Here is a 26,006-nt window from a genome sequence, read left to right on the forward strand (position 1 = left end):
TTTGGGAAGAGGTGGTACAAAGGAGTGAGAAATTCTCTCTACTACCTGGAGTGTGGAACTAGATTTCAGACAGGTGGTGATATTTAATTCGGCCTTAAGGGATGAGTAGGAGTTTGCCAAAGAAGTGAGGTGGGAAGGCCTTCCAAACACAGGGTGTGGTCTGTGCAAAGGTGCATGCACGTCTTCTCAATTCTCCCATCTTCGATCCTACAAGCTTTATAGAATGGACATTTTTAAGTTTTATTTTCAGGCTCATAGGGGAAGTTTGATGATAACTGGCAGGTGCTTTCAGTAACTGCAGAACAAGAGTTGGCACCTAAGTATTTGACCCTCAAAATTGCATTTTACCTTAATGTTACTCTGGTGGAGAGCAATTAACAAGAAGTCAGGATTTTAGTAAATCAAACTGGTTATACCCTCTACTCCCAATTATTTTACTGACTTTTACTTTTCCAGGGCAGCAAGGGAAAGAATCGTAAATCTGTGTTTTGGGGGACTTAGTAAACACATTAGTCACCAATGAGACCCCTTGTCTCTTCAGTTTTCACAGAAGGATGGGAGAAGTCACAATTCACTGTCATATCTGGCTCCTAATTTTGCCATTTGCAGGAGACTGGTTCCCTCTGAGCTTCCTAAGTGTTCACAAAGGTATCTCAGTCCCAGATAGACACCCAAGACCGTCCTGCTCAGAAATTTGATTGCCAATTTTAGCTCAAGATAAAAAAACCAAATATATCAAGACGGTCTATGAGGGTGTGAGAAAAGAGCTATTTTGTCATCCAACACCCTCATTTGACAGGGAGCTGGCCAGAAGCTGCCGCCCACAGATGGGGAAGGAAGACAGAGAGGAAGGGCCGGGGGACAGAGCAGAAACATTTTGGGGAACTGCTGCATCACGGGCAGTCTCTGATGCACTTCCTCTCTCCTCCACCCTCGGCCCCGCTTGCCCTCTCTCTCCTTCTCTTTCGCGGTAGGCTTAATGCGTCAGTTGCCGAAAGGTGGGGACATTTCCTGCCGCCTTTGCAACACTAAGGTGTCTCAAGGGAGGCTGTGCCCCATTCTGAGCTCCAGGCCGAGATAGTGAGGGCCAGGGCAGCCCTGCCAGGGGAGACACCAGCTCACTGCCTCCCGGTTTGCACCTGACCATGTCCCTGGCCGAGACCATCAGCCTCTGGAATGAAGGGGTGCTAGCAGCCGACAAGAAGGACTGGAAGGGAGCCCTGGACGCCTTCACCGCTGTCCAGGACCCACACTCCAGGATTTGCTTCAACATCGGCTGCTTGCACACGATCCTGGGAAGCATGCCCGAGGCGGAGAAGGTGAGTGGAGATGCCTGTGCCCGTGGCCTCCCCCGGGCCTTTGTCATTAGCGGTTCTCAGCTCGGCTCCGCTTTAGAAACCTCTCAGGAGCTTCCGAAGCACAAAAGCTGCGCAGGCCCAGTCCACCCCCAGAGATCCCGATTCAATTGGCCTGGGGAGGAGCCTGCGCAGCCACAGTTTTGAAAAGCTCCCCAGGTGGTTCTAACAAGCAACCGGCTGGGAACCCTTAGCTGTGGGTTATGCTCTCCTTTATTCTCCATCTATTACATTCAAATCATTCTGGAAACTTTCTTTAACACCTTTTTGAAAGCCTCCCTACTTTGTTTTTTCTATCAGCTGCTAGCCGCAGAATTTCCATCTCACTGCTTCACACCTGATTTAAAAGCACTGCTTTTGGCTTTCCGAGACGTTCCTGTGTGTGAGCTTTGCCTGCCCAAGAGATCAAGAGAAGGTGCTTAAGAAAAATCGGTTTCATCTCAAGTGACAGTTCTGATCAATTATGTGGTGCATTCTTTTAAGGATTCTGAGGCCGGTGGAAGGAAAGCAGACGGTGATTGATTAATGATGTCTGCCGAGGACAAGTTGTGGGATGTCATGGTAACTTTCTCAACTATTTTTTCTCTCATCCTCCCTAGTATGGGGCTGAGCATTCTCAACAGTCACTTTTTCAGATTGGGCATGGTAAGCTGGAAACGGTATGGCGTTTGGAAGCAGAAAATCTAGGATCAAACCCCAGCTCTGCCTCTCTCCGGACCTTTGGTCTTCAGGAAGTCAAGTAGACTTCTGGCTCTCAGCTTCTGGAGAGGTTAAACATCATGAAGATTGAGTGAGGCACCGACTATTTTTTTAAATTAATTTTTATTGGGGTATAGTGGATTTACAATGTTGGGTTAGTGTCTGCTGTACAGCAAAGTGAATCCGTTATTCATATACGTATATCCACTCTGTTTTAGATTCTATTCCCATATAGGAGGCACCAACTAGTAAAGTGCTGTGTAACTTCACACCACTGTGTAAATGTTAGTCCTTATTTTTACCTTTTACTGCAAGTCTTTGCAAGGTGGTGTGGACTCGCCGGCCCCTTGAAAGGGCTAGTTGCTACCACAGCCATTCTCACCCTGACAAAGAGGGAGAGAGAGGCCGCTTGGAACACCTGCAGAGACTGCCAAGCCTGCCTCCGGCTCCAGAGTGGGCAGACAGGAGTGCAGAAGGGCCCTGCGTCTGGCTGGAGGGAGAGGGCCTCCACCTCCTCTCCGGAGCCTGCCCGGGGGCTGAGCCAACGGCACCGCAGATGCACTGTCAGGAGAAGAGGTTGGCCAAGCTCGGCAGCTGGTCTGGGTGCAACTCTGCCAGCAGGGGCTGTTGCCTCCGGCCTCTCGGGGCTCCTGGGCGAGGCTGTGCGGCCCAGCTCACCTCTCGGCCCGCCCACTCTGCCGTCCACCCTTCGTCTCCCTGCTCTAGGTTTCTCTTTGCTTTCTTCTGCTCTGGCATTTCATTCTTTCTTTGGTTTCATACTTGAGTCCTCACTCCTGGCATTTTCTATGCATTCTTATTTGTTATTTAAATTGTATAATATTTCAAAACAGTGAACAAAATGGCCCTAAGAACACACATACTGATAATTACCTTAATTGCATAATATTTCTGTAATACATTTATAAAATAAATATTATGCTGTATATAACATTTTAATTAGGTTATTTTCAAATTTGATTACTTTTATTATTTTAATCCTGTCAGTAATCTTGAAAGGCAGATATGAATATCCCCATTTTACAGAGGAGAAAACTAAGGTTCAAGGAGATTAGGTAAACTGCCTCACGCTATGCCACTAGGAAGTGACAACACAGGGCATTCTGACCCCTCAGCCTCCGGTCACCTTCAAGACACGAACCATTCTCGTGACCTTTCCTGGCTCACCCTCTGGCTCATCTCACACCTCCTCACTGCCTGGCTGTTCTCCCCACAGGCCTTCACCAAAAGCATTAACCGAGACAAGCACTTGGCAGTGGCCTACTTCCAACGAGGGATGCTCTACTACCAGATGGAGAAGTAAGTGGTCCAGTGTTGCACAAGCTGGAGAAATGCACAGAGAAACCCCGAGGGGGTCTTGGTGATGCCAGACCTGGTGTTTGAGCAGTATCTCCCCAGCCTCTGTTGGGAAGCATGACTGGACCTTCTCTGGGAAGTTATGCAATCAGTCAGCAAGGGGCAGAAGCCCTCTCCGGGGAGGGAAAGCAGGCCTGCTGCCCAGTTATGGCCCACAATGAGCCTACATAACTACCACAGGCTAGGTGTGGCACCCCACCAGTGTTCCTGATGGGTCATAGCCCAGGTGGTGATACCTTGTCCATCACGGGAGCATCCGTGGTGGTTTACTACTATGAGGTAATGAGCTGTCACACAATGACGATTGTCATGAAACCACATCAAAGCCTTCCTTCGTTACTGCAGAATGTGTTTTCAAACACCCGGTTTAATCCATTCAATGAGATATAATTCAGCCACCGAAGTGAGAGTATAAGCAACATTATATGTACAAGAATATATTAAGGGCTTCCCTGGTGGCGCAGTGGTTGAGAGTCCGCCTGCCGATGCAGGGGATGCGGGTTCGTGCCCCGGTCCAGGAAGAACCCACATGCCGCGGAGCGGCTGGGCCTGTGAGCCATGGCCGCTGAGCCTGCGCATCCGGAGCCTGTGCTCCGCAACGGGAGAGGCCACAGCACTGAGAGGCCCGCATACCGCAAAAACAGACATCTAGCAGGGGGACTCCCACCCCGTTTTAAACACAAAGCAAGCCTTTTGAATAATGTCAGTTCTTTCTTTCTCCCTCCTCCTGGGCCCAGATCTTTAACCATCCTGATGGGTAGAATTATGAGGAGGATTTTGCTGGGCTCATTCAACCCCAGGGAGACACAGGCGTTGTTATTTCACAGCTGAAACTCAGCTTCTGAGCCCGCTCGCCAGAGAGGCAGGTACACCCGCAGGTTAGTGGTGACAGAACTCACGCGTGCCCTCCGAGAAGACCTTCCGTGCTCTCACAAACAGGCAGTGGAACGTGAAACAGGACACCTGCCTTTCCACCTGCCTGCTTCTTGGCTCAGTGAGTCGGAAAGAACAGAGATGCTTACCTCGCCCCCCTTCAAGGGAATGCCTAAAAGGATGTGTAAATGACTTGAAATTCTTCTTAAGGAATGACCTGCCTGCTTTTTTTTTTTGCGGTACGCGGGCCTCTTGCTGTTGTGGCTTCTCCCGTTGCAGAGCACAGGCTCCGGACGTGCAGGCTCAGCAGCCATGGCTCACGGGCCCAGCCGCTCCGCGGCACGTGGGATCTTCCCGGACCGGGGCACGAACCCGCGTCCCCTGCATCGGCAGCATCGCCCCGTGTCGGCAGGTGGACTCTAAACCACTGCGCCACCAGGGAAGCCCTGACCTGCCTGCTTTTAACAGGTTTTACAATCAGCTTTATTAACAAGGATGTGTTAGAGGAAACCATCCTTCTGTTTCAAACGCAGGTCTCCTGCTGCTGTTCCTCCTGCAGCCCCTGCAGCTGTGGGACCTCCTTCCAACCAAATGATGACAGAATGTCCAGCTTCCCTCCCCCCACCTTGCCGCTACCCTGGGACCTCTTGGCCAGCCTGCCCTCCTGGCCCGCTCCAGGCTTCCCCGAGATCAGTGTTCCAGCTTCTACAACTATGTATTTTTATCTCCTGATAATAGTTAATACAGTATGCGGTGTTGAGTAAGCATGTAAGAAAAGATTGGTATATGAATTTCATTGCCAGTTTTAGAGTTGGACCTGTAAGTATTAATAATAATAGTAAATTATTATATATATATAAATATGTAGATTATATTACTTATATATATATAATAAAAATAGTAAATTACTGTGTGTGCCAGGCACCGTCCTAAGCACCTGAATGCTTTGTGCTCTTACTATTCTCTAATTCTAAAGATGAGGAAACAGAGAAATTAAGTAACTTGCCCTTTGTCACTAGATAGTAAGTGGCAGAGACAGGACTCCAGTCTAGGTGGGTGTGACCTCAGAGGTTAGCCCCCGGAGCACACAGTAGCCAGCTTCTCATGCGCTCTGCCCCTTGAGTGTAATATGCTCCTTGTAAACAAGGGTGCCCCATAGTATCAACGTGGAAGCTGAGGCCAGGGAAGCAATTTGCCAGGGTCTCCCAGTTAGCGGCGGGGCTGGCTGCAGTCTCTCGGCCCCTGTCCTAGGGTGCCTTCATTACCCCACACCACCTGTCGAGGGTCCCCGCCAGCCTGTGTCCAGATCCCAGGCTTGCCTTCAAGAGAAGCCACACGTGGCAGCTCTGGGTCAGACAGTGGCCGGGGGGCTTTTGGTTCTGGGAGCCACCAGACAGCCACATTTGTTCCTGCCAGGACAGGGGCTGGCGTGGGGATGGGGAAAGCTTGACGTTTGCTACTTCTAACCCCTGCTGTCTGGCAATGGCTCCTTCCCACCAGGGCATCTGTGGAGGTCAGGGGCAGGCCAAGCAGGTCTGGTCCAGGTCCTGCCCACGCCCCCATGGGTACTATTTTTTTAAGTGGTTTTTGGGTTGGTTGTTTGTTTGGGGGTGTTTTTTTGGCCGCACTGTGTGGCATGTGGAATCCTAACCAGGGATCGAACCCGTGCCCCCTGCATTGGGAGCCCAGAGTCTTAACCACTGGACCACCAGGGAAGTCCCGCCCATGGGCACTGTTGATATGGTCGGCCCTATTCTCCACCACGAATCCAACGACAGCCGCCCTGATTCACCTTGAGCCAGTCAGCACAACGCCAACCCAGCGAAGCAGAAGGGCGGTGCCAGAAGGGCTAGAAATGCTGTCTGGCTTAAGTGATGCTTTCTGTTTCCTTTTTCCCAAAGCGTGTGGAGGAGGAGGGAGGGGACAGGAGACTACAAAGGCCACAAAACCAGTAGCTAAGCTGGACTCAGGAGAAGCAGAAAGAGAAAGCTCTGGGCAGGAGGGTGATGCCAGTGGCTGTGAGAAGGGGCCCCTTGGAGCTGTGTCAGGCTGGCCTGGCCTCCTGGTAGGAAGCAAGGCACAGGCCATGGTCTGATCAGCCCCGTGGGGACGTGGAGGCCAGCAGGGGCTGCTCTGCTTAAAGCTCTCAGGGGAGACTGAGGCTCTCTTGGGAAGTGACAGGCTGGTTGTCGGAAAGGTGGGAGGTGTGTGTAGTCAACAGAGACAAAAATACCTGTGGCTGCCTGAAACTGGGAGGCTGGCAGGGTTACTGGCATGCACAACCCCAGGGGGTGCCATTCACACTGGGTTCTGTGGGATGCTGGGGCTCAGGATTGGCGAAAAACTAGAGAAGGTCAAAAGAGATTAGACAGGCTTCTTGTCCTAGTGAGACGGACGTGCAAAGAGCAGCAGACACACGTTTTATTCTTTATGCCTCCGTACCTTCAACTGGTTTCTTTCCTGCAGATATGATTCCGCCCTTAAAGACCTTAAGGAGGCCCTGACTCAGCTTCGAGGGAACCAGCTGATCGACTACAAGATCCTGGGGCTACCGTTCAAGCTGTTTGCCTGTGAGGTGAGAAGGAAGGGCCCAGCCTGGGCAGGGGTGGCTGCTGGCTGAGGGGCAGCGGACAGCTGAGATGCACGTCGATCTGTTGACACATTCGGGAGCCTGGAAAAGGCATTTCGCCTCCCCTGCCTTAGGACTCAGATTTTTCCCTTAAGAAAAGACTCAGATCAATTGCTTCGGGCTCCTCATGGAGTCCTCAGTTACCTGAGTGCATGGATTTGAATAACGTGAGGCTCAAAGGACCATGTAGAAATGAGTTTGCTGGGTTCTCTGAAGGGAGGCTTGGCTGCACACGAGTATGTTGGCCTGTGAAAGTTGTCACAATAATTTGTATAATTCAGGTGAACAGACAATTATCTCAGCATCATACCGACAAATCCAAAATCACGGGTTCACTTGCCATACAGAACCTGCCGTAACCCTGCGCAGTTCCCAAGTTGACACTCTTTGCGATGCGTGGTCTGGCCTCATGTACTTGGTATATACCCAAAGAGAGAGTGAGGACAATTTAGCACCAAGCTGTCCCCTTGGGACAGCTCAGAGCACACAGTTAGGAAAGGTCTCCATAGAAGGAGAACTTATGTTCTGTATGACCAAGATGGAGAGGCATGTCTGGCTGTGACTTCATAGGTTCATGTACTTTTTCCAACCCACCCTCTGCACTCCCGTTCCAAACCCCAAATATATACCAGTAGCTTTAAAACGAAAATTCATGCAAATATCATAGATCTTTATTTAGAAGAATTGGTGAAAAAATGTCCCCTTGTTTTAGTTTCTCAGACAGGAGAAGCCAAGTGTCCCCAGGGTCACTCAAGGCTAATAATAGAGTCCACAGCTGCCTGGGCCCCTGGGGACACATGTCTCCCCCCAGCCCTGTGACAGGATAGCAACTTACTTCAGTTCTCCCACACTAGGGAAATGAGGCTTTTCGGTGGGAATTGGCTGGCATTTGGCCGGCTTCTAGAGTACCGTCTCTCAACTGTGGTCCTTTTGATACGTTGGACCGGCTCATTCTTTATTGTGGGGACTGGCCTGTGCATCGTAGGGTGTTGACCAGCATCCCTGTCCTCTACCCACTAGATGCCTATAGCACCCCACCCGCAGTGCGACAACCTAAAATGTCTCTAGATATTGCCAGTTACCCCTGATTGAGAATCACTTACACAGAACCGCTAGAGAAAGAATCCTAGAATGGTACTATCAAAGCAGAATTCCATGGCAGGAACATTCCTCCTCTAATTGGAGTTGAAATGACTAGGGGGCAGGAAATACTGGCTGTATGGGCTTCTCTGTAAGTGAGGCTGGACTTTTCAGGGTCCCGTATACCACATGGGACACTCCAGTCACTTCCCTACTTATAAAGCCACCGCTTCCTTCCCACCAGGGTTCTGAGAAATCACACCATCCTTTTTGAAAAGAGTCTGGGGCTTTTCCGGTCATGGAGTCATAAAAACCTGTTGCTAGAAAAGGTCTTAAGAGCAGGTGGCTGAGAACCAAACAGGAAGTTTTAAATGGCTTCGAGCTCTCCTTTCTTCCTGCACACGTGGTCAGGGTTGGGCTGGGCTGGCCAAGCATGTATGCGGAGGGCAACAGCTCATTGCTGCTCAGAAATAGCCCAGGAAGGGAGCCTAGATCTCTGTGTCTGGGCTTGGTCCCTGTGTCCATCGTTCGGCACCAGCCCCTAACTCTGTGGAAAAACCAACCATGCCCGCCATCCATACTTGCCTTGATAAACTGTCCTTTTTATCTGGATGAGGCCCTGGACCAAATCACAGTGTGGGTGGCAGGCTGGTATAGAGAAGTGTATTAATGATCTGCTGCTGATTACCAAATTGCTCTACAGCAGAGTGGCTTAAAACAATACTGTTGATTCTCTCACAGTTTCTGGGGTCAGGAACCCAAGCTTGGCTGGGTGGTGCTGGCTCAGTGGCTCTCGTGAGGTTGCAGTCAGGATGTGGGCAAGGCTGCTGTCATCTGAAAGCTTGGCTGGGGCCGGAGGATCTACTTCTAAGGTGCCTGGCAAGTTAGTGTCACTGGTTGTCAGGAGGCCTCAGTTCTTTGCCACATGAACTTCTCCATAAGGTGGCCTGAGTCCTGTCATGACATGGACTTCCCCCCGAGGAAGTAATGAACCAAGAGAAAGTCATGTGGAGCCTCAGTGTCTTTTATAACTTAGCTTCAAATGTCACACCTCCCTCATTCCCATAATATTCTATTGGCTACACCTGTCAGCTCCCTTGGATGTGGGAGGGTGAGAATCACGGGAGCCATCTTGGGATCTGAGAGACAGGGATCAGATCCCTGCCCAACACTTACTAGTTGTATAAACCTAGGGAAGTCATGTGTCATTTACTAGCCTCAGGTTCCTCATCAGCTGTAAAGAAAGGCTGAGTACTTACCTCATACACATTTGCTAATAAATTCACTCGTTTTTGCATACATTTATAATGCCTGCTGGTGTCAGGCAGTGGAGGTCCAGGAGTCCACAAGACAGTGTCAGCTGCAGAAGCTCATGGTCACGTGTAATGCGAGGTGATAAGGTTAGGGCAAGAGAAGTGCTAGGGAAGGACTATGGAAGCACGGAAGTGAGGCCCCTACCTTGTATGGTGGTTGTGGGGTTAGAGGTAATGCAGATAAAGTGCCTGGCCCAAAGGGGCGGTCAGTAAATGGTATCGTTGATGATGGTGATGATGATGATAAAGACAATGACAAGGACAGGCAGCACTGATTTCCAGGAGCCCCAAGTTCTTCGTAGATTTAGCCTTCTGACTGCAAACACACAGAAACCCCAGATGGCATCAGTCTGCAGACTCGGCCCTGTGCTCTTCCCCCAAACCATGTGGGCTCTCCCCGAGAAGGCAGGCGAGACCTCTTTGCTCAGCCTCTGGGCAAGTCCCAAGATAGTTCCCCAGATAATAGTAATGAGAGCAATGAATTCAGCACCTCGTGTGTGCCAAGCAATTGAACTCAGTGCTTTATGTGAATTATTTATTTCTGACAAAAATCTGGGGGCAGGAAACATTACTATCACCATTTTATAATGAAGCCGAGGCCACATGCTAGCAAACAGCCCTGGGGTACCTCCACTGCACTGCCTCCACGTGTTAACAGCTTGGAAGGCCAACAATCCCCTTCTCCAGCCGGGCCTCGGTTGACCAGTTCTACCTCCTCTCTGAGGCCCTGGAGAACTGCCCACACCCCACCCCGGGGCATCAGGCGGTGACTCCCATCACTTTCACCTGGGAAAAGCTTATAGCATCTCCTGGCTGTTTAGTCGTGCTCCATACATGCTGCAAGGAGCCCTAAGAACTTGCTGCACTGTCGTTAAAAAGAAGTAAAGTCAACCCTACTTGTTAGCTGCCATCTTGATCTTCTCCCACCCCAGGTATAGTGCTGCCCTGGGTTTGTATCGAGCCTCCTTCCACCTCCAGTGGACTTTTGCCCATAGAGTTTCCTCCTGCCCATATGACAACGTCACAGTCTTGTTACTCCTGTGTTCTGCACAGGGTTCTCTTGGTGCTGATGCCGAATGATGCATCTGGAACCCTCTCTCTCTCTCCATCCCACACCTGTCCAGTCTTTGAGCCCTGGCTCAGTGGCAGAAGCTGGTCTGGGAGGCCCCAGGCCTGTATTTTATTCCCAACTCTTCAAGGGGCGTTGACCACATCACCGTCCTCAATACCAAAACCACACAATAATTCTAGTCCCCTGCTGACCGACCTGGCTGTTGAAAGAACGCACACGATGTTGGATTTGTGCATTACATGACGTTTTCTATACACCGTCCTTGTGCTAGATATAACTCAGGAGCAAGATTGATGGTATTTTGGATAGTCCCAGGAGAGCTGGGAAAGGGAGAAATGTCACCAGGCAACATTCCGGGAACACACGTGCAAGCTCTCCCCTGCGTGGTCCCTAGATTCCGAGCAGCCTCAAGTTTTATGTTGCGGCCTGTGCTTTTCTAGGTGTTATATAATATTGCTTTCATGTACGCCAAGAAGGAGGAATGGAAAAAGGCTGAGGAACACTTAGCATTGGCTGTGAGCATGAAGTCTGAGCCGAGACATTCCAAAATCGACAAAGCCATGGAAAGCGTTTGGGTGAGTGCGCTGGGGAAGCAGGTGGCAGGAGGAGTCGCTTGGGTTTGCGTTTGTTTTTAGTGCACGTGCGGATCGGGAAGTCGTAATCGTGATGCCTTTACCTCCTCTGAACTCTGGGTAACACTGATCTTGGGGCATGTTTCCATGTGGTATGGGACAGCAGAGCCCTCCTCATGCCCCTCTGAGGGGCGCCTGGTGGCAGCCGGGGAGGGGGAGAGGCTGGGGGCTGGGGCCGGCACACAAGGGCAGAGGCTGTGCCCGCTTGCTCACCCCTGGGTCCTCGTAACCTGGCTCTGTGCCAGGTGCGTGACCGCTCTCAACAAAAATGCACTGATTATATGAACGAATGGTGAAACGTGTCCATAGTTGGAGCACAGCTGGGGATGAAGCTGGTTTTAAATAAGATTTTTAAACACCAGGAACAAGGGGGCTCAAGTCAGTCTGTACATGCCTATCCACGTCTGCGGACGCCAGTCCCAAGAGAGCACTGTCGTGGGACTTGCTTGGGTCAAGGGCCACCTTTGTGGTTGTGGTGCCTCCCGGGCCGTGAGTGACAGCCCTGCCTGAGCCACACAGAGTGGGAAAGGGGCAGCTCCCCTAGGAAAAGAGCGTGCTGGGCAAGCAACACCCACAGATGGCCTCTCGGTGTAAGGCGATTGTGAACCCAAATGGTCCTGCCTTAGACACCCTGAAATAATAACAAGTCCGGCCCTGCACGTTGAGAAGAAGTGCTCTTGTGAGGTTATCTCAACGGATCCATGCCTCCATTCATTGAGGGACGCAGGACAAGCATCCTTAGCCCCATTTCACAGGTAATAAAAGACCATGTTCTCTGTGTTTTAGAAACAGAAGCTGTATGAGCCAGTGGTGATCCCTGTGGGCAGGCTGTTTCAGCCAAATGAAAGGCAAGTGGCTCAACTGGTCAAGAAGGATTACCTAGGCAAGGCCACGGTAAGTGAGGTCACTCAGCGTCCCCCGAGATCCCTCCGGCATGGGCCCTGTGGAGCAAGGGGAGAAGGACTCTTGGGAAAAGGGCACCTGCCTTGTGGCTCTGCCCTGGGAGAGCAGCACCTTCTAACCCAGAGGGTCAGCAAGCCCATCCTTGGCCGCCCTCCACTTCTGTTCTTTTTTTTTTTTTTTTTTGCGCTACGCGGGCCTCTCACTGCTGTGGCCTCTCCCGTTTGCCCTCCACTTCTGGAACCAAGTACCCATGAGAACAGATGCAGGGTGTGAGAAAGGAGGGAATCTTGGGGAAGACCACAGAAGGATGGGGAAGCAGTGCTGATCGAGCCCTCACACCTTCCTTTCTCCATTTCAGGTCGTGGCATCTGTGGTGGATCAAGACAGTTTCTCGGGGTTTGCCCCTCTGCAGCCACAGGTGAGGTGGTCCTGTCCTTCTCCATGGGTCGAGGTCTCCAGAGCTCTCTGTGAAACAGCCAACTGGGGAGAATATTTGTGCTGAGCTGCCTCGTTTTAAGGGCTCCTTCAGCTGGGCTCTCAGTGCCACTGAGGGTGTCTGCATGACCCTTCTCTGTCACGGGTCCCATGACTGGTGGGGGAATGAGGCAGTTTTACGCTTAATCTCAAGTCCTCAGGAACCAACACTCCTGCTTCTCCCCAAATGCCAGGCTTCACTTCTCCAAGTTCTAAGAGAGCTCTGGTGTGTATCGTCTCTCCCGAAGTCTTGACCGTTCTCTGAGGAAATTGAAACACAGCTAGGGAAGGCTTTTTCACAATGCCTCTTCTCAGACACAGGACACAGGGGCTGGTAGGGGACTCCCATGGGGCCCGGGGCCTGAGGCCATGGCTCTTGTGGCTGCATCTGTCTGCCAGCGTGCAAAAGATTTCCTCCGGAACACAGGTTGGGGGCCCAGGGTGAACCATCTTTCTGCTCAAGCTGGGCTCAGAGACACAGATCCAGATGGATTAGGTGACAGTGGGTCTAGAAATGTGAAGGCAGAGCTCCCTTATGAAGGGAAGAGGGTAGGGCCAGCGAAGGAAAATTCTAGCTCTGCTGCAAAAGAACCATGATGGACAGGAGTGTCGGTCCACACTAGCAGAGGGAGGCGTTTCTGAGCGTGGCAACCACAGTCCAATGTACACACACCCGGTCACCCTGAGAGCAGCGCTGACAGCCTCCGGGGTCAGAGAGATGACCGCTGACCGACACCGGGGCACTGGAGGGTAAGATGAGCAAAGGAGGAGAGCAAGAGAGCCACAATTCTTTGACCTCTTGCTTCACCATAAAGTTGAAGAAAGCCTTGCGGGATTCCCTTGGGCTTCAGGGCAGCCAGGGGACTCCCAGAGGCGAAGAAGCCCGGATAACTGGCTCCGTGCTACTCAGTGTAGAACAGGGAACACACCTCAAAAGGAGAGTCTTGCCTGCTCAGTGCCCCTTGGGTTCATTTTTAAATACCCACGAGTGTCATGTGACAGAGCAGACAATAACTATAGAGCAGCGCTTTGGGAAACTGTTCCAGGAAGGGGATGGAGCTCAAAGGCAAAAGCACCCTCATGACACTGTGTTGCTCTGTGATCACTGAACTCCAGAGACCAGGTGTGGCTCAAGATGAATTGCTGTGCTGGTGAAACCTGGGCCCTGGGAGCTGGTGGGAGGCGTTATTTTCCCGTGTTTAGTCAGGGCACAGTGTCCTCTCCCTAGACAGTGTTCTGACTGAGCCAGAAATGCAGTCTTTGATATTCTGGTCTGGAAGGAGGCTTAAATTACCCTTAACCGTCTGTTCTCTCTCCCCCTCCTTCACTTACTGTCCTGCCCTTCTTCATTTCTCCTGAATGTTCAATAGGCAGCTGAGCCTCCGCCCAGGCCCAAGACCCCAGAGATCTTCAGGTAAGTTAGATTTAGGCCAAAATGCAGACTATCCAAACTCCAAGCCTGAACTGATGGCAACAAAGGGCTGAAGAAGGTGAAGCTGGGGTCGGGGGCCAAATCCTGTGCAGTTTAGCCCAGCATGCCCGCTCCTCCTGCTTTCAGGGCTAGAAGGGAGTGATGCAGGGGACGGAGCCCTGGCTGTGGTGGGGTCGACATGGGGGTCTGGCCACAGCTGCGTGGTGGCCCCGTGTCCCCAGGTCAAGGTGCGCCCAGAGAGTGAGGGGTTGTTGCTGAAGTGCAGCAGTGTCTGTGGAAGGTCGCCGCTGGGGGCCGCACGCCGACCTCAGGGTGGAGAGCTCTCTGCAGGCCGCAGCCCCCTCGGAGGAGGGGAGGCCGGGCTTCTGGAATCAGGCGAGCAGAGTGATTCCAGAAGCTGGAACGGCACGTCCTTTCCTGTGTGGGCGTTTTTCACTCCCTATTGGCACCCGTTTTCTGAAGAAGGAAGAGGAAGGACTCAAGAAAAAGAAGTCATGTTTCTGTAAGATGAGAAGCCAAGAATGACATAACCTACAGCTTTCTTAAGAGTTATCTCTAAGTGAGGAAACAAGCCTAGCTCCCGCGCCCGATAGGGAAGGGTGTCACAAAAGCTGAAAAAAGTACCAAAGCAACTACAAAAGTCAGGGGGCTGGATTCGCTCATTCCTCAACTCTCCATGTGCTGGTGGGGGCAGTATCCCCTATATACATGAATCCGGTGTTTGGAAACAAAAGGAGGGGCTGGAGGGAAAGGCAGGAGCAGAGTGGGAGGGAGGGAGAACCAGCAAGGCCAGAGCGAGTGGAGGGAACGTGGGCCTGCCTCAGTCACACGCTCCGAAGTGGCACAAATGGGACGCCCCAAGAGCAAAGCAGGCCTTGAGAAAACGGTAAAGGGGAAACGACATTGTACAAGGCACAGCTAGGCCAACCTCAAAGCTCTTTACACTCTCCCCCAAGCCTCCCGGCTCATCTCCCCCCACCCCGCCTGGTGGGGGGCTCATCTCTCCCCCGCCGTGTGCCTGACCCACCCCCATGCTGGCTCTAGGTGATTGCTCTTCCCCCCTCCCCAACTCATCTTCCTCACCCAGCGGGCTCTCCCCCACCTTCACCTTGTGCCCCTCCTCTGATTGGGCTCTACCCAGGCTTCCGCGCCGACTAAGCATACCCAGGAAACTTCCTCCTCAGAAGGGAAGGGAGGGCAGGGATGGCAAGACCTCGTTATGAGTGTTGTTATATTTCTTTTGTGCCACTTGCACGTATGGTTACGGAGCACGTTCACGTGCAGTTTCCTACCGAGTCCTCTTGGGACCTCAGGCAGGCAACCTCCCTGCTCAGGGTCACCTGGGCAGTTAGAAGTGGAGTTAGAAGGTGCCTGGAGTGAGCCGGTTCCATGGCCATAGTTGCTGGTCCATAGCGCCAGGGGATGGGATGCGGTCCAGGCTAGACAGTGGTTGGGATCTTGTATCTTGTGTCTATCCCCTCTTCTTCTCCCCCCTGCCTCCCCCTGCAGGGCTCTGGAAGGAGAAGCCCACCGTGTGCTGTTTGGGTTTGTGCCTGAGACACCAGAGGAGCTCCAGGTCATGCCAGGGAACATCGTCTTTGTCTTGAAGAAGAGCAGTGATAACTGGGCTACGGTCATGTTCAACGGGCAGGTATTCAGAGGACCAGGGGTGGGCTTGGGGGCACGGGATCCTGGCAGCACATGGAAGAGCTTTTTGAGGAGCAGTACCTGCCACCCTCTTTCAGCTGCCCACCCACCCCTCCCCATGTCTCTGGGCTGCTCTGTGCTGTGGCCACTGATGAGCGCATCTCTATTTCCCACTTTCTGGCTCCGTGGTGCTGCACTGCAGAAGGGGCTTGTTCCCTGCAACTACCTTGAACCAGCTGAACTGCGGATCCATTCTCAGCAGAAGCCCCAGGTACTGTAGTGCCAAGGTCTGACCTGTTCCTCCCCCCCAAGCCCCCCACCAACAGACCACGGAAGAGAGAAGAGCAGCGCGGAAGAGGCGCTGAAGACACACTAGTCCCGAGCCCACCTTGCATGGGTACCAGCTACCCAGAGTGGAACCTGGGGATGAAGGAAAAAACCCAGATGTGCTGAGTAGAGGCATTGGCAGGACCTACCGGGGCCCCCCAGCTCTGTGATTCCTCCCGGTCAGGGGTGACTTGACCAAAGCTGTAGCCTATGAATGTTAGGTCTTCCCAGAATGTCCTCTTCACCTGGAAGAATAGTCAATGTGTTGGCTGGTGAAATCCATGCAAATTTAGAAATCTGCTTTAAAACACTGAATGAGCACAGGCCTTGCCAGCCACTGCTTCTGATGCTGCCACCGCACCCTCAGCCCCCATCTCAGTGACCTGCCCTTCTGCCAGGCCTGAGGAGTGGTCTTTGCTGCATCCATGCAGATGTCTGATGGCAGTGGACCCCGTCTCTCTCTAGACTATGCAACCAGTTGTCCTCTGTGGGCTTGGCCCTCCCTGGCCAGAGTCACTATGTCCAGATGACTTGACAAGTTCTAACTGCCATGCAAATGGGAAGTGGAATGTTTCCTTTGAAGGGGCAAGATGTGGAGTGAGAGGGTGAGCTAAGACAAGACTCAGGGTCCTACCCCACCTCCAGTGGGTTTCCAGGGTGGCTCAACGGGGTGATTAGGCAGCAAGGGCCTTTTACCTGGGGGCTAGGATCCTCATTTCTATTGCGATTGGTTTTCACCAGGTCAACCTTGCGTCCCATTTAACCAACACTTTCCTTAGTCTCCCCTGAATGTTACCACCACCCCCAGCTTTTAGGAAGTCGTTTGCATCTGGCTCCTTTCCATGGGGGTCTGCAGGGTCTGCCCTGCCCCCAACTCCTACCCCTGCCTAAGAACTGTGTCTGAATGAAGGTTCTCACCCTCTCTTCCTGTTCCCTCCAGGAGGAAACCTCGCAGGAGGCTGATATCCCAGGTCCTCCCAGTTCCAGGGCTCCTGGGAGACCCCAGTTGTCACCAGGTTTGTGTCTCTGGAGCAACATCCCAGGGTTGGGTGTAGCTGCTCTCCCAGCCTTCCAGGGAAATGTGGTTTCTTGTCCTCCCAGCAGGCCACTCAGTTTAGGACCGCACGGCCCCAGAGGCCCCTCCCTCCTGTACCACTCACCACTCACCGACCCCAAACATAGGAAATCGATGGCCTTCCTCCCTGCCTGCTCCAGAACACTCGTGGGGCTTGGGCACACGTAGCTGCTTTCTAGGGGCACTGAGTATCCCAGCTCGCTCATCAAGTACGGAGACCTCAGCCCAGGAGGAAAGTTTCAAGTAATTGCTTCACATGTTTACTTAAAAGGCGGATGCAGTGGCTCTTTTCAAATGTCTGAGGAACTCTGTCTGGAAAAGAAACTGCTCTGCAGAGCCCTGAGGGCTGGACAAAGAACCATGGGGCAAGTGTGAAAGGCAGACTCTCCTGATGTGTGGAGACGGCTGCCCTGGGAAGTCAGGGGCTTTTTTGTCACTGGTACAGATTAAGCCGATTCTGAGTAAGTGCTTGGCAGCGGTGCACTGAATAGGTGGCATGTCCAGATCCTAGGTCAGTGATTGTCATGCCCACCTGGTCATTAGAATCACTTGGGATGCTCCCCGCCCCTATTTTTATTTTGAAAATATCAAGCCTACAGAAAAGTTGAAAGTATAGTACAATAAACACCAGAATACCTTTCACCTAAATTCAGTAATTGTTAACATTTTGGACCATATACTTGCCCTGCTCCTCTCTCTAGTATAAAATGTTTTTCTAGTGGCTGAGCCACTTGAAAGTAGGTTACAGACTCATGATACTTCACCCTACACTTCAGCGTCTGTCTCCTAAGAACAAGGACATTCTTCTGCATAAGCACAATATAATTGTTATATCTAGGATAATGTTAATATTATATCTTAATTATATAATATAAATTGTATATTTCATATTCAAATTTCTCCTACTGCCCCTCAAAATGTCCTTGATAGCTTTTTATTTTTGGTATTTTCTGTCTAGGGGTCCAGCAAACATATTAACCTAGGAAGATTTTAAGAATTTGGATTCCTAGGCCTTTGATTCTGGTGTTTTAGGACTGGAATCAGGCTTAGGAACCTGTATTTCTAGAAAAAACTTCCCAAGTGATTCCAGTGATCAGCTGGGTTTTAGATCAGTGATCGTTTTTGATCATGCACCCCTCCCCACCATGGTGAATATCTTTAGAATATCTTTATCTTCTCTTATATAAATTATATACATACTGCTATATTAATATATTTTGCACATTAGAAAACATACACAAAAATAAGGGACAAAATGAAAATAAGTGGTTCTAATATTTCTTCTAGTGGCCCCTGGCTCATCTTACACTCTCTGATTTTCATTTCTACGGAGCCCACTGCTTTAACTGACCTTTGGGAGTCTTGAATGATACCACTACACCAGCAGCACTGCTGTTAACTGACTTTGGGGAATCCCTCCCTAACCCCATGGGTTGGTGAGAATGTGATGGTCCTTTGATAATTACCTATATCCTCCCTAAATCAGAGACTTGGTTCATCTGTGTGTTCATGGCTTCGCCCTTCACATCACCCCAGTGATTTACCCTGCAGTTTATTACGATTAGTAATCATCCCAGAGGTTAAAGGACAGGAAGTTGGGTGCCCTGTTCTAAGAGGTTTCCTCTTGTATATGGCAGGGGCTGGCCAAGAGTGTTCATTCATCATTGTCTTTTGTTTTATTCCTTACCTTCTTCATTTAGGTCAGAATGAAAAAAAAGAGCCCAAGGTAACTTTTTTTTTTCCTTGTACTATTTTAAGTGGTAGAGGAAGGAAGAGCTTGGGCTGCCCACTTAAGCATGTCCACGGGTGTGTCTCCCTGGATTACAGAAAGAGACCCAAAGGAAGGGTAGACCAGATGCTACCACACATACAGGGACACCCTCGACAGTCCCTCCCTCCTCCACTGCACACACTGCCTACTGGCCCATGGCTGGTGGGCCAGATATAACCCAGCAGGAATTCTTATCCAAGTGAGAGTTGGGCTGGAGGACAGAGCTCTGAAGGCCCTCTCGTGTTACTGTGAAACCAGGTACTTCTTGGCCTCTCCCTGTCACGGGGTGCTCCCTGTGATCCGGCATGTTTCTCAGAGGAAGCCTCAGACACTCATGAGTTCCCTTTGCTTGCTCTCCCCACAGGAAGTCAAGCTCAGCGTCCCCATGTCCTACACGCTCAAGGTGCACTACAAGTACACAGTGGCCATGGAAACTCAGCCTGGGCTCCCCTACAGCCAGGTCCGCGACATGGTGGCTAAGAAGCTGGAGCTCCTACCGGAACATACGAAGCTGAGGTGAGCTCCACGCAGGGGGCAGTTAGGGCGACAGCTGGGGAGCCTGCTGCTGGCCTGGTGGATGGCAGTGGAGGATGGCTCTGCACTGGTGCTCTCTGACTTGATTCTTCCTCATTATCTCTACCCAGCTATCGGCCTCGGGACAGCAGTGAGCTGGTGCTCCTTTCAGAAGACAGCATGAAGGATGCCTGGGCCCAAGTGAAAAACTACTGCCTGACTGTGTGGTGTGAGAACACAGTGGTGAGTGCGGTGAGCTCAAGGGCATCTAAGGCCATGTTTCTAATGGGCCGCTTCCTCAACAGCAGTTCAGCATTTACCCGGCACTTTCTGTGTGCCTGTCACTAGGCTTGGGGTTAGGGATACGGTGGGTGACAAGCCTCAGCTCTGCCTCCGTTCCATTGCATCCTCACCTGGGTTGCAGCCAAGAGAGGGTTTCCCACAAGAGAAGAGCAGGCCCAGGCGGCCAAAGAAAGCTTCTAGTCCCTTCCATCTGCTGCCACACCTAATTGTTTCAATGTTTAGACCCATCACTATCAAGCAAGGTTGGAATGAAGTCATAGCTTGAGGCTGAGCTCACAGCCATTCTTCACCTTAAGTTTCCACCGGTTAGAACACTTGGGAGTGAAAGAAAGTAGTGAGCATTTATTTCACAAAGAGATGCCTTGGATAAAAACGTCCTACTAACAGCAAAGCATCTATTGAGAACTTCCCATGTGCCAGGTACCATGCAGTCTGTGTATAATTCTCATAATCCCCATAACTCTATGAGGCAGGTATTGTTATCCTATTTTGTAATTTAGGTAACAAGGCAAAGGGAGGTGAACCTGACCGAGATTACACAGAGCCTGCCTGTCGTACTCTTGAACACCTCGCGATACTAACAGTAAAAGGGCAGGTTATCTATAGGACCTGAGGTCTAGAAAAGAGTTAACTGACTTTCCAGTAAGAATAAAGGGAGTCAGGAGCAAAGTTTGAGGCTAAAAGTAGTAGCTCCAAGTTATTACTCTTGGACTTTGTCCCTTAGTCTCTCAAGGAAAAGTTGTCATTTCTTTTCGTTGTAGATGTTAATTATCTCCCCCAACAATGGTCCTTGGAAACCAACCATCTGCTTTCTGTCAACATACTTTGTTTGCCTTTTATGTGATTTCACACTAGTGGATCATACAGTATACACTGATATATTCTTTTGTTTTAGTAGTCCATTCCTTTTGAACGCTAAATGGTATTCCACTGTATGGATACCACAAGTTGCTTATTCATTCACCTGTTGGTGTACTTTTGGGTTGTTTCCAGCCTTTGTCAAGTGACATTAATTCTTCAACCAACATTTGCTGGGCTCTTACTGCTCTCTTAGATAGGCACTAGAGATATAAAAACTAGTTAAGACACAGGCCCTTCTTGGGGGGAAGACAAGGGCAAACAGATGACTACAAAGCATGTGTTAAGTAAACTGATGGAGATGCATGAATGCCTTACCGTGTTATATAAGCACTCAGGAGGGTATCTCACCCAAAGAGGCTGGAGGGAAGTGGGACAAGTCAGTAGCCTTCCTAGAGAAAATGATGCTGAAATTTGTCTTGAAGCTTATCCTGAAAAAGGTACATAGAAATTAGCAAGGTGGAGGAGGTTAGGATGGATGTGTTACATAGATGGAGAGAACTTTGGGAAGACCACAAGAATCACCATAATGGGAGAAGGGGGCTCAGTGCCACTGGATGCAACCGGGACAGCGGCTGGAGACAAGGTTGCAAAGGCCACAGGGCCAGATCAGGGAAGGCCTTGTACACTGCTGTGCTAGGATGATGCTATGAGCAGGGAGAAAATAGAGAGGGCTTGCTTTGGATTGATGATTCAAGGGGCATATGAGCAAGACAGGGAGCTCAGCTAGGCTGGCCGGTGGGCTTCCTCTGAGTACTCAGCTCCCCATCCACAGTCTGGAGGCTGGGGTGTCCCGACCAGAGTCCGTGAGTCTGCAGTCTCCACTGTCCAAAGCTGTTGTCGAGTAGGGTCCCAGTGACACTTCGGTTCTCCCTCTACTCACCTGTGTTTCCTGCTTCAGCGTTTGTCGACTGTGGCGTCTGCAGTTGTATCAGTCTAGGGGGTATAAAATTAAATAGTTCCTAAGTGAATCCTTGGTCAGTTACCAGTTTTCACGTGCAAGTAGATTTTGAGGCCGTGGAAATGACCAAAGTGGGAAAGCTATTCCAGACCATGCAGGCCTTGGGCCCACAGTGGAAGGCAGAGTCCCTCCACCAAACCCGCATCCCTACAGCTGGGCAGGGACTTCTGCTCAGTTAGGGAAGGGTCTCTTTGGTAGGTTCTCACTCAAAGGCAAATGTTCCATGGAAAGAAAAAAAATGAATGGGAGGGGAAGAATTAAAGAGGACGGGCCTGGAGGAAGGCCCTGTAGTAAACCCCACAAAGTAAACCTTGTGGTTATCTAACAGTTCAGAAAATTGCCTTCAGGAAGTAGAGACATTGGAGCTGAGACGTCCTGGTGCCTCTGGCTGAGAGGAAAGGCCCAGGGCCCTGAGGGTGCATGCCAGTGCAAGGGGTCCCTTGAAAGTTTGAAAGGTCACTCTAGGTTTTCCAGTTGTCTGTTTTTGGATTAATCCCTTCAGTTCTGTCTTTAAAGGATTCTGCTTAGGAGTTCTGCTCTAAATGTGAACTACTTCACTGAAAAGGGTTTGTTTTTTTTTTTTAATGTTTGAGATCATTGTTAATTTCTGTAACAATTGTTAACTCCTGCAGGGAGTTTCTGATTAATAGATTTGGGATGGCGCAGAAAATTTGCATTTCTGTAACAAGGTGCCCAGTGTCGTGGGTACTGGGGAAAGGGTGTTGGATTTGGGAGTTAGAAACCCAGGTCTGACTTTAGGTCCTGTCACTTACTTGTGACTCAACCTCTGTTTCTCCATCTGAAAAGAAGTAACACTAGTACCTATTCTACCTTTTTTCAGGATTACTGTAAGGTTTCAGTAAGATTTTAAGACTATCTACAGTCCTGCATACCTTTTGGTTTCATTTATCCAACCATCCGGTGTTCATAAAGTACATGCCAGGTCTATGCTAGGTACTGACCACAGACTGGCCTTTCTGAGTTTATAACCCAGGTGCTACACTGACATTTTGCTGACTGATGCTGACTTTGGTGATGTGCAATGTTCGCTGCAGGAAGTTAGGAAAACTAACAGGCCTTTTATTATTTCAGGGTGACCAGGGCTTTCCAGATGAAACTGAAGAAACCAAAAAATCCGATGCTAATAACCAGACAACAGAAGCTCAGCTTAAGGAAGGGAGCCAAGTGGTAGCACTCTTCAGCTACGAGGCTACCCAGCCAGAAGACCTGGAGTTTCTGGAAGGGGATGTAATCCTGGTGTTATCAATGGGTAAGTGCTACTCCTGGATTAGAGTAACTAATTCACATGTTAGCAGGAATAAATTCAAGAGCAGAGAGAAGAAAACATCAATAAGCTACAAACTTTAGCCGATGTTTTCAATATCCTGCCTAGCTTTCAGCCAGAGGGAGCAAAACTGAGCACTGACCTTTCCATCCGATGCTCTCTCCTGGGCAGGGAAGCAACAAATGGCAGACTTAAATCACATTTTGATTATTAAAGATTGTTTTGGAAGCCATGGATTCTCATACCAGAACTAATGAATTGGAAGGTGGTTAGAATCATTTTGCCTTTGCACCAAACCACATGATACTGATCTTCTGCAAACTACAGTTCTTTGAATTGATATACTTTTCGAAGATGAAGGAAGAAGGGGATAAATTTTGCCTTAGGAAGCAACTATTCAGAATTGCTCTCTCTGGCAACTTTCCTGGATGTTACAAATCAAACACATTAAACATTGAAATAAGTGGAGGGTTCTAATTTAGTTCTTCTCAAACTTAAGTATGCTCATGCATCCTTTGCAGTTTGTGAAATAAAATTCCTTGGCCCAGCTCCAGAGATTCTGTTTCGGGTCTGGGGTGGGGCTCACTAATTTGCTTTTTTTTTTTTTTTTTTTTTTTGTGGTACACGGGCCTCTCTCACTGTTGTGGCCTCTCCCGTTGCGGAGCACAGGCTCCGGACGCGCAGGCTCCGTGGCCATGGCTCACGGGCCCAGCCGCTCCGCGGCATCTGGGATCTTCCCGGACCGGGGCACGAACCCGTGTCCCCTGCCTCGGCAGGCGGACTCTCAACCACTGCGCCACCAGGGAAGCCCTAATTTGCATTTTTAACAAGCTTCTAGGTGATGCTGGTCTACTGACCATACAGAGGAGCACCGCTCTAACTCATGGTTTGACACAGTCTTATTTCTCTACCTGGTAACAAGCAAGAGTCCCATCAAAAGCTTCATTCACACGGCTGAAATCTTGTGCATTAGTAATGCAAAGTAGTGAAAACCGAACATTATTATCAATTATAACAGAAAATCTAACAGGTTAAGAAACGAGAGCAGGAGATTTTAAAGTTAATGGGGTAAAGAGTGAGTGTACGCGACTGTGGCAACTAACTCAAAATATGAGTAATGAAAAACAGAAACAGGATGCACAATCAGTGCATATCTTCTGAAAGGGAGAATGGAAACTCAGTTGTAAGAGTTGGATTTAACTCCCCACACCATTTTTTAAGTGTCAGTATCAACCAATCAGCTAAATTGTCCAGAGGTTTTTTTTCAGGGTTGGGGATAAGAAAAAGACAAGGGAATGCTCTGAAAAACCTTCTGGGTAGGTATGCAGAGAAGGTGGTGTACTCTTTACTGGGATATGTATAAAAGTCTAAGTTGGTCTAATTCAGAAAGTATCCATGTAATATTTTGATATAGTAACACTTACAGAGAAAAGATTCAGCATAAACATTGTGTGGGGCTGAGGGGCGAGTTCAACTGTATTCAACAGTTACGAGAGAGTTTCATTCCAAAAGTTTCTCAAATTTAAAACATGAATCACCTGGGGAGCTTGTTAAAATGGATTCCGACTCAGGTTTGGGGTAGGACCTGAGATTTGGGCATTTCTAGTATGCTCCCAGGATCCACGACAAATGCTGCTCCGTGACTCACATTATAGGAGGACGAATCAAGACAACAGTTTGCAATTAGAATCACCTTGAGTGAACTTTAGAAAAAACTCTGATGCCCGACCACACTCCACACTAATTAAAGCAAGAGTTTCTGGGGACAGGATCCAAGCACCAGTGCTGCTGTAACATCTGATACAGATGTCTTACATCCAAAGATGAACTTCTGAACTGGTTCTACGGTCTGGTAGATGGGCTTTGGAGTAGGTCATACATACCTAAGGTGTCTGATATTTATTGGCAGAATGACCCTGAACAAACTATTAATCTCTCTGGGTCTCCTTTTCCTTAGTAAAACGGGGATATTATCTACAACTGAGTCATGAAGTCTGTGCCTGCACTTTATTAGTCTCAAAATAGGTGCTATGAAAATTCTTGTATTTTACAAACATGGACTGAACCCATCACTAGCTCCAACTCTCAATTCTTTGATCATTCACCAGTGAACATTCATTATTAATATATTTAACCAATTGCATGTCCCTTTCCTGTAATCAAAACAAAGATTCCCAACAAAGCTAAAACTTCGTTAAAAAAAATCGTATCTAAAGATTCATTATTCAATTTCTTTCACTTTATTTCTTTGGTAACATGTTGAAAAGTCTAATTCATTCCTTTGCATTTTATTCCTCCATTATCATGTCTAAGACAGAAACCAATAATGAAATGGCTAAGTCCTATGTTTGCTCTTACCTCCAATCACTTTCCAAAGCAGATTTTTCCCTGTTAGCACAACTGGGGGGTGAAGGACTGACAAAAGATGTGTGCAATATTCAGATGAGGTAGTTCTCCTATACTCATTTTAGAAATTGAAGTATACTTTTCCTTTTATCAGTGAATGAAGAATGGCTGGAGGGGGAGTGCAAAGGGAAAGTTGGCATTTTCCCCAAAGTTTTTGTTGAAGAACGTACAACTACAGACTTGGAAAGCACTCCTAGAGGAGTCTAGGATGTTTCACAACCTGCAAAGTTGAAGAAAAGGAGGTACTATCATTTGCAAGATTTAGCACGCCTCTGCAGTACACTGTACAGACATTGCTGTTTGGAAGTATTAATTCATCTACTTTTCCCTGTTAAAATTTAACCTATTAGACAGTGATGAGGAACTTAAGATGATGATTACCTTGGAGGTGGCGAGGGGGTGGTGGTTGGAAGAGTCTGGAAGGGCATGAGGGGGTCTTCCAGGGTGCCGATAATCTGTTTCTTGCTCTGAGTGCTGGCTACCCAGATATGGTCAGTTCGTGAAAATTCACCGAGTTGTATACTTACTATTGGTACACCTCTCTGTGTGTGTGATGCCTCAATAAAAAACTTACAAAAACAAGATACCCAGAGTGCAGGCCCAAGACCTAAGTGTAATTACCCCCATTCCTGCACCATTACTATCACAGACTCCTAGGGCCTCAGGTTACTTTACAGGTAATTCAGAAGGCGCGCGCACACACACACAAAATTAACATTTTGGGGGGTTAACAGTCTTGTTGCTTAAACAGAACCTAGACTGAGTTATGTACCCCTGAAATACAGCTTTTAATTCCACAGAAAATTAAAATACTAGAACTACATCCCTTCATGTGTTCTCAGGGAGGAACATTTCTTAAGAGTTCAATAATGAATGTATGCCACTAATAAATAAGAAATGAAAAGCAGCTGTGTTCAGGAAGCCAGTTGGTTAGTACTACCCTACTAGGTAACATTTTATAATAAGTATTCTAGTAATATACATGATAGAATGCTATCGGTTTATTCTGGTTACCATTTAACCA

At 49.3% G+C, this 26,006-nt stretch overlaps 1 protein-coding gene across 1 annotated transcript; it reads left to right on the plus strand.

Annotated features, from left to right (window-relative positions):
- Positions 1 to 985: 985 nt before the first annotated feature.
- NCF2 (neutrophil cytosolic factor 2) lies at positions 986 to 25,564 on the plus strand. Its single transcript, XM_060131856.1, has 15 exons — positions 986 to 1,319; positions 3,289 to 3,371; positions 6,768 to 6,876; positions 10,836 to 10,970; positions 11,814 to 11,921; positions 12,289 to 12,348; positions 13,775 to 13,818; positions 15,346 to 15,487; positions 15,686 to 15,754; positions 16,751 to 16,826; positions 18,586 to 18,611; positions 19,021 to 19,172; positions 19,301 to 19,412; positions 22,384 to 22,561; positions 25,077 to 25,564. The coding sequence occupies exons 1-15, from the start codon at positions 1,146 to 1,148 to the stop codon at positions 25,187 to 25,189; spliced, it is 1,581 nt and encodes a 526-aa protein (XP_059987839.1). The 5' UTR covers positions 986 to 1,145; the 3' UTR covers positions 25,190 to 25,564.
- The last annotated feature ends 442 nt before the right edge of the window (positions 25,565 to 26,006 follow it).

Source organism: Lagenorhynchus albirostris, chromosome 2 (assembly GCF_949774975.1).
Source record: "Lagenorhynchus albirostris chromosome 2, mLagAlb1.1, whole genome shotgun sequence".
In the NCBI taxonomy this organism is placed as follows: domain Eukaryota; kingdom Metazoa; phylum Chordata; class Mammalia; order Artiodactyla; family Delphinidae; genus Lagenorhynchus; species Lagenorhynchus albirostris.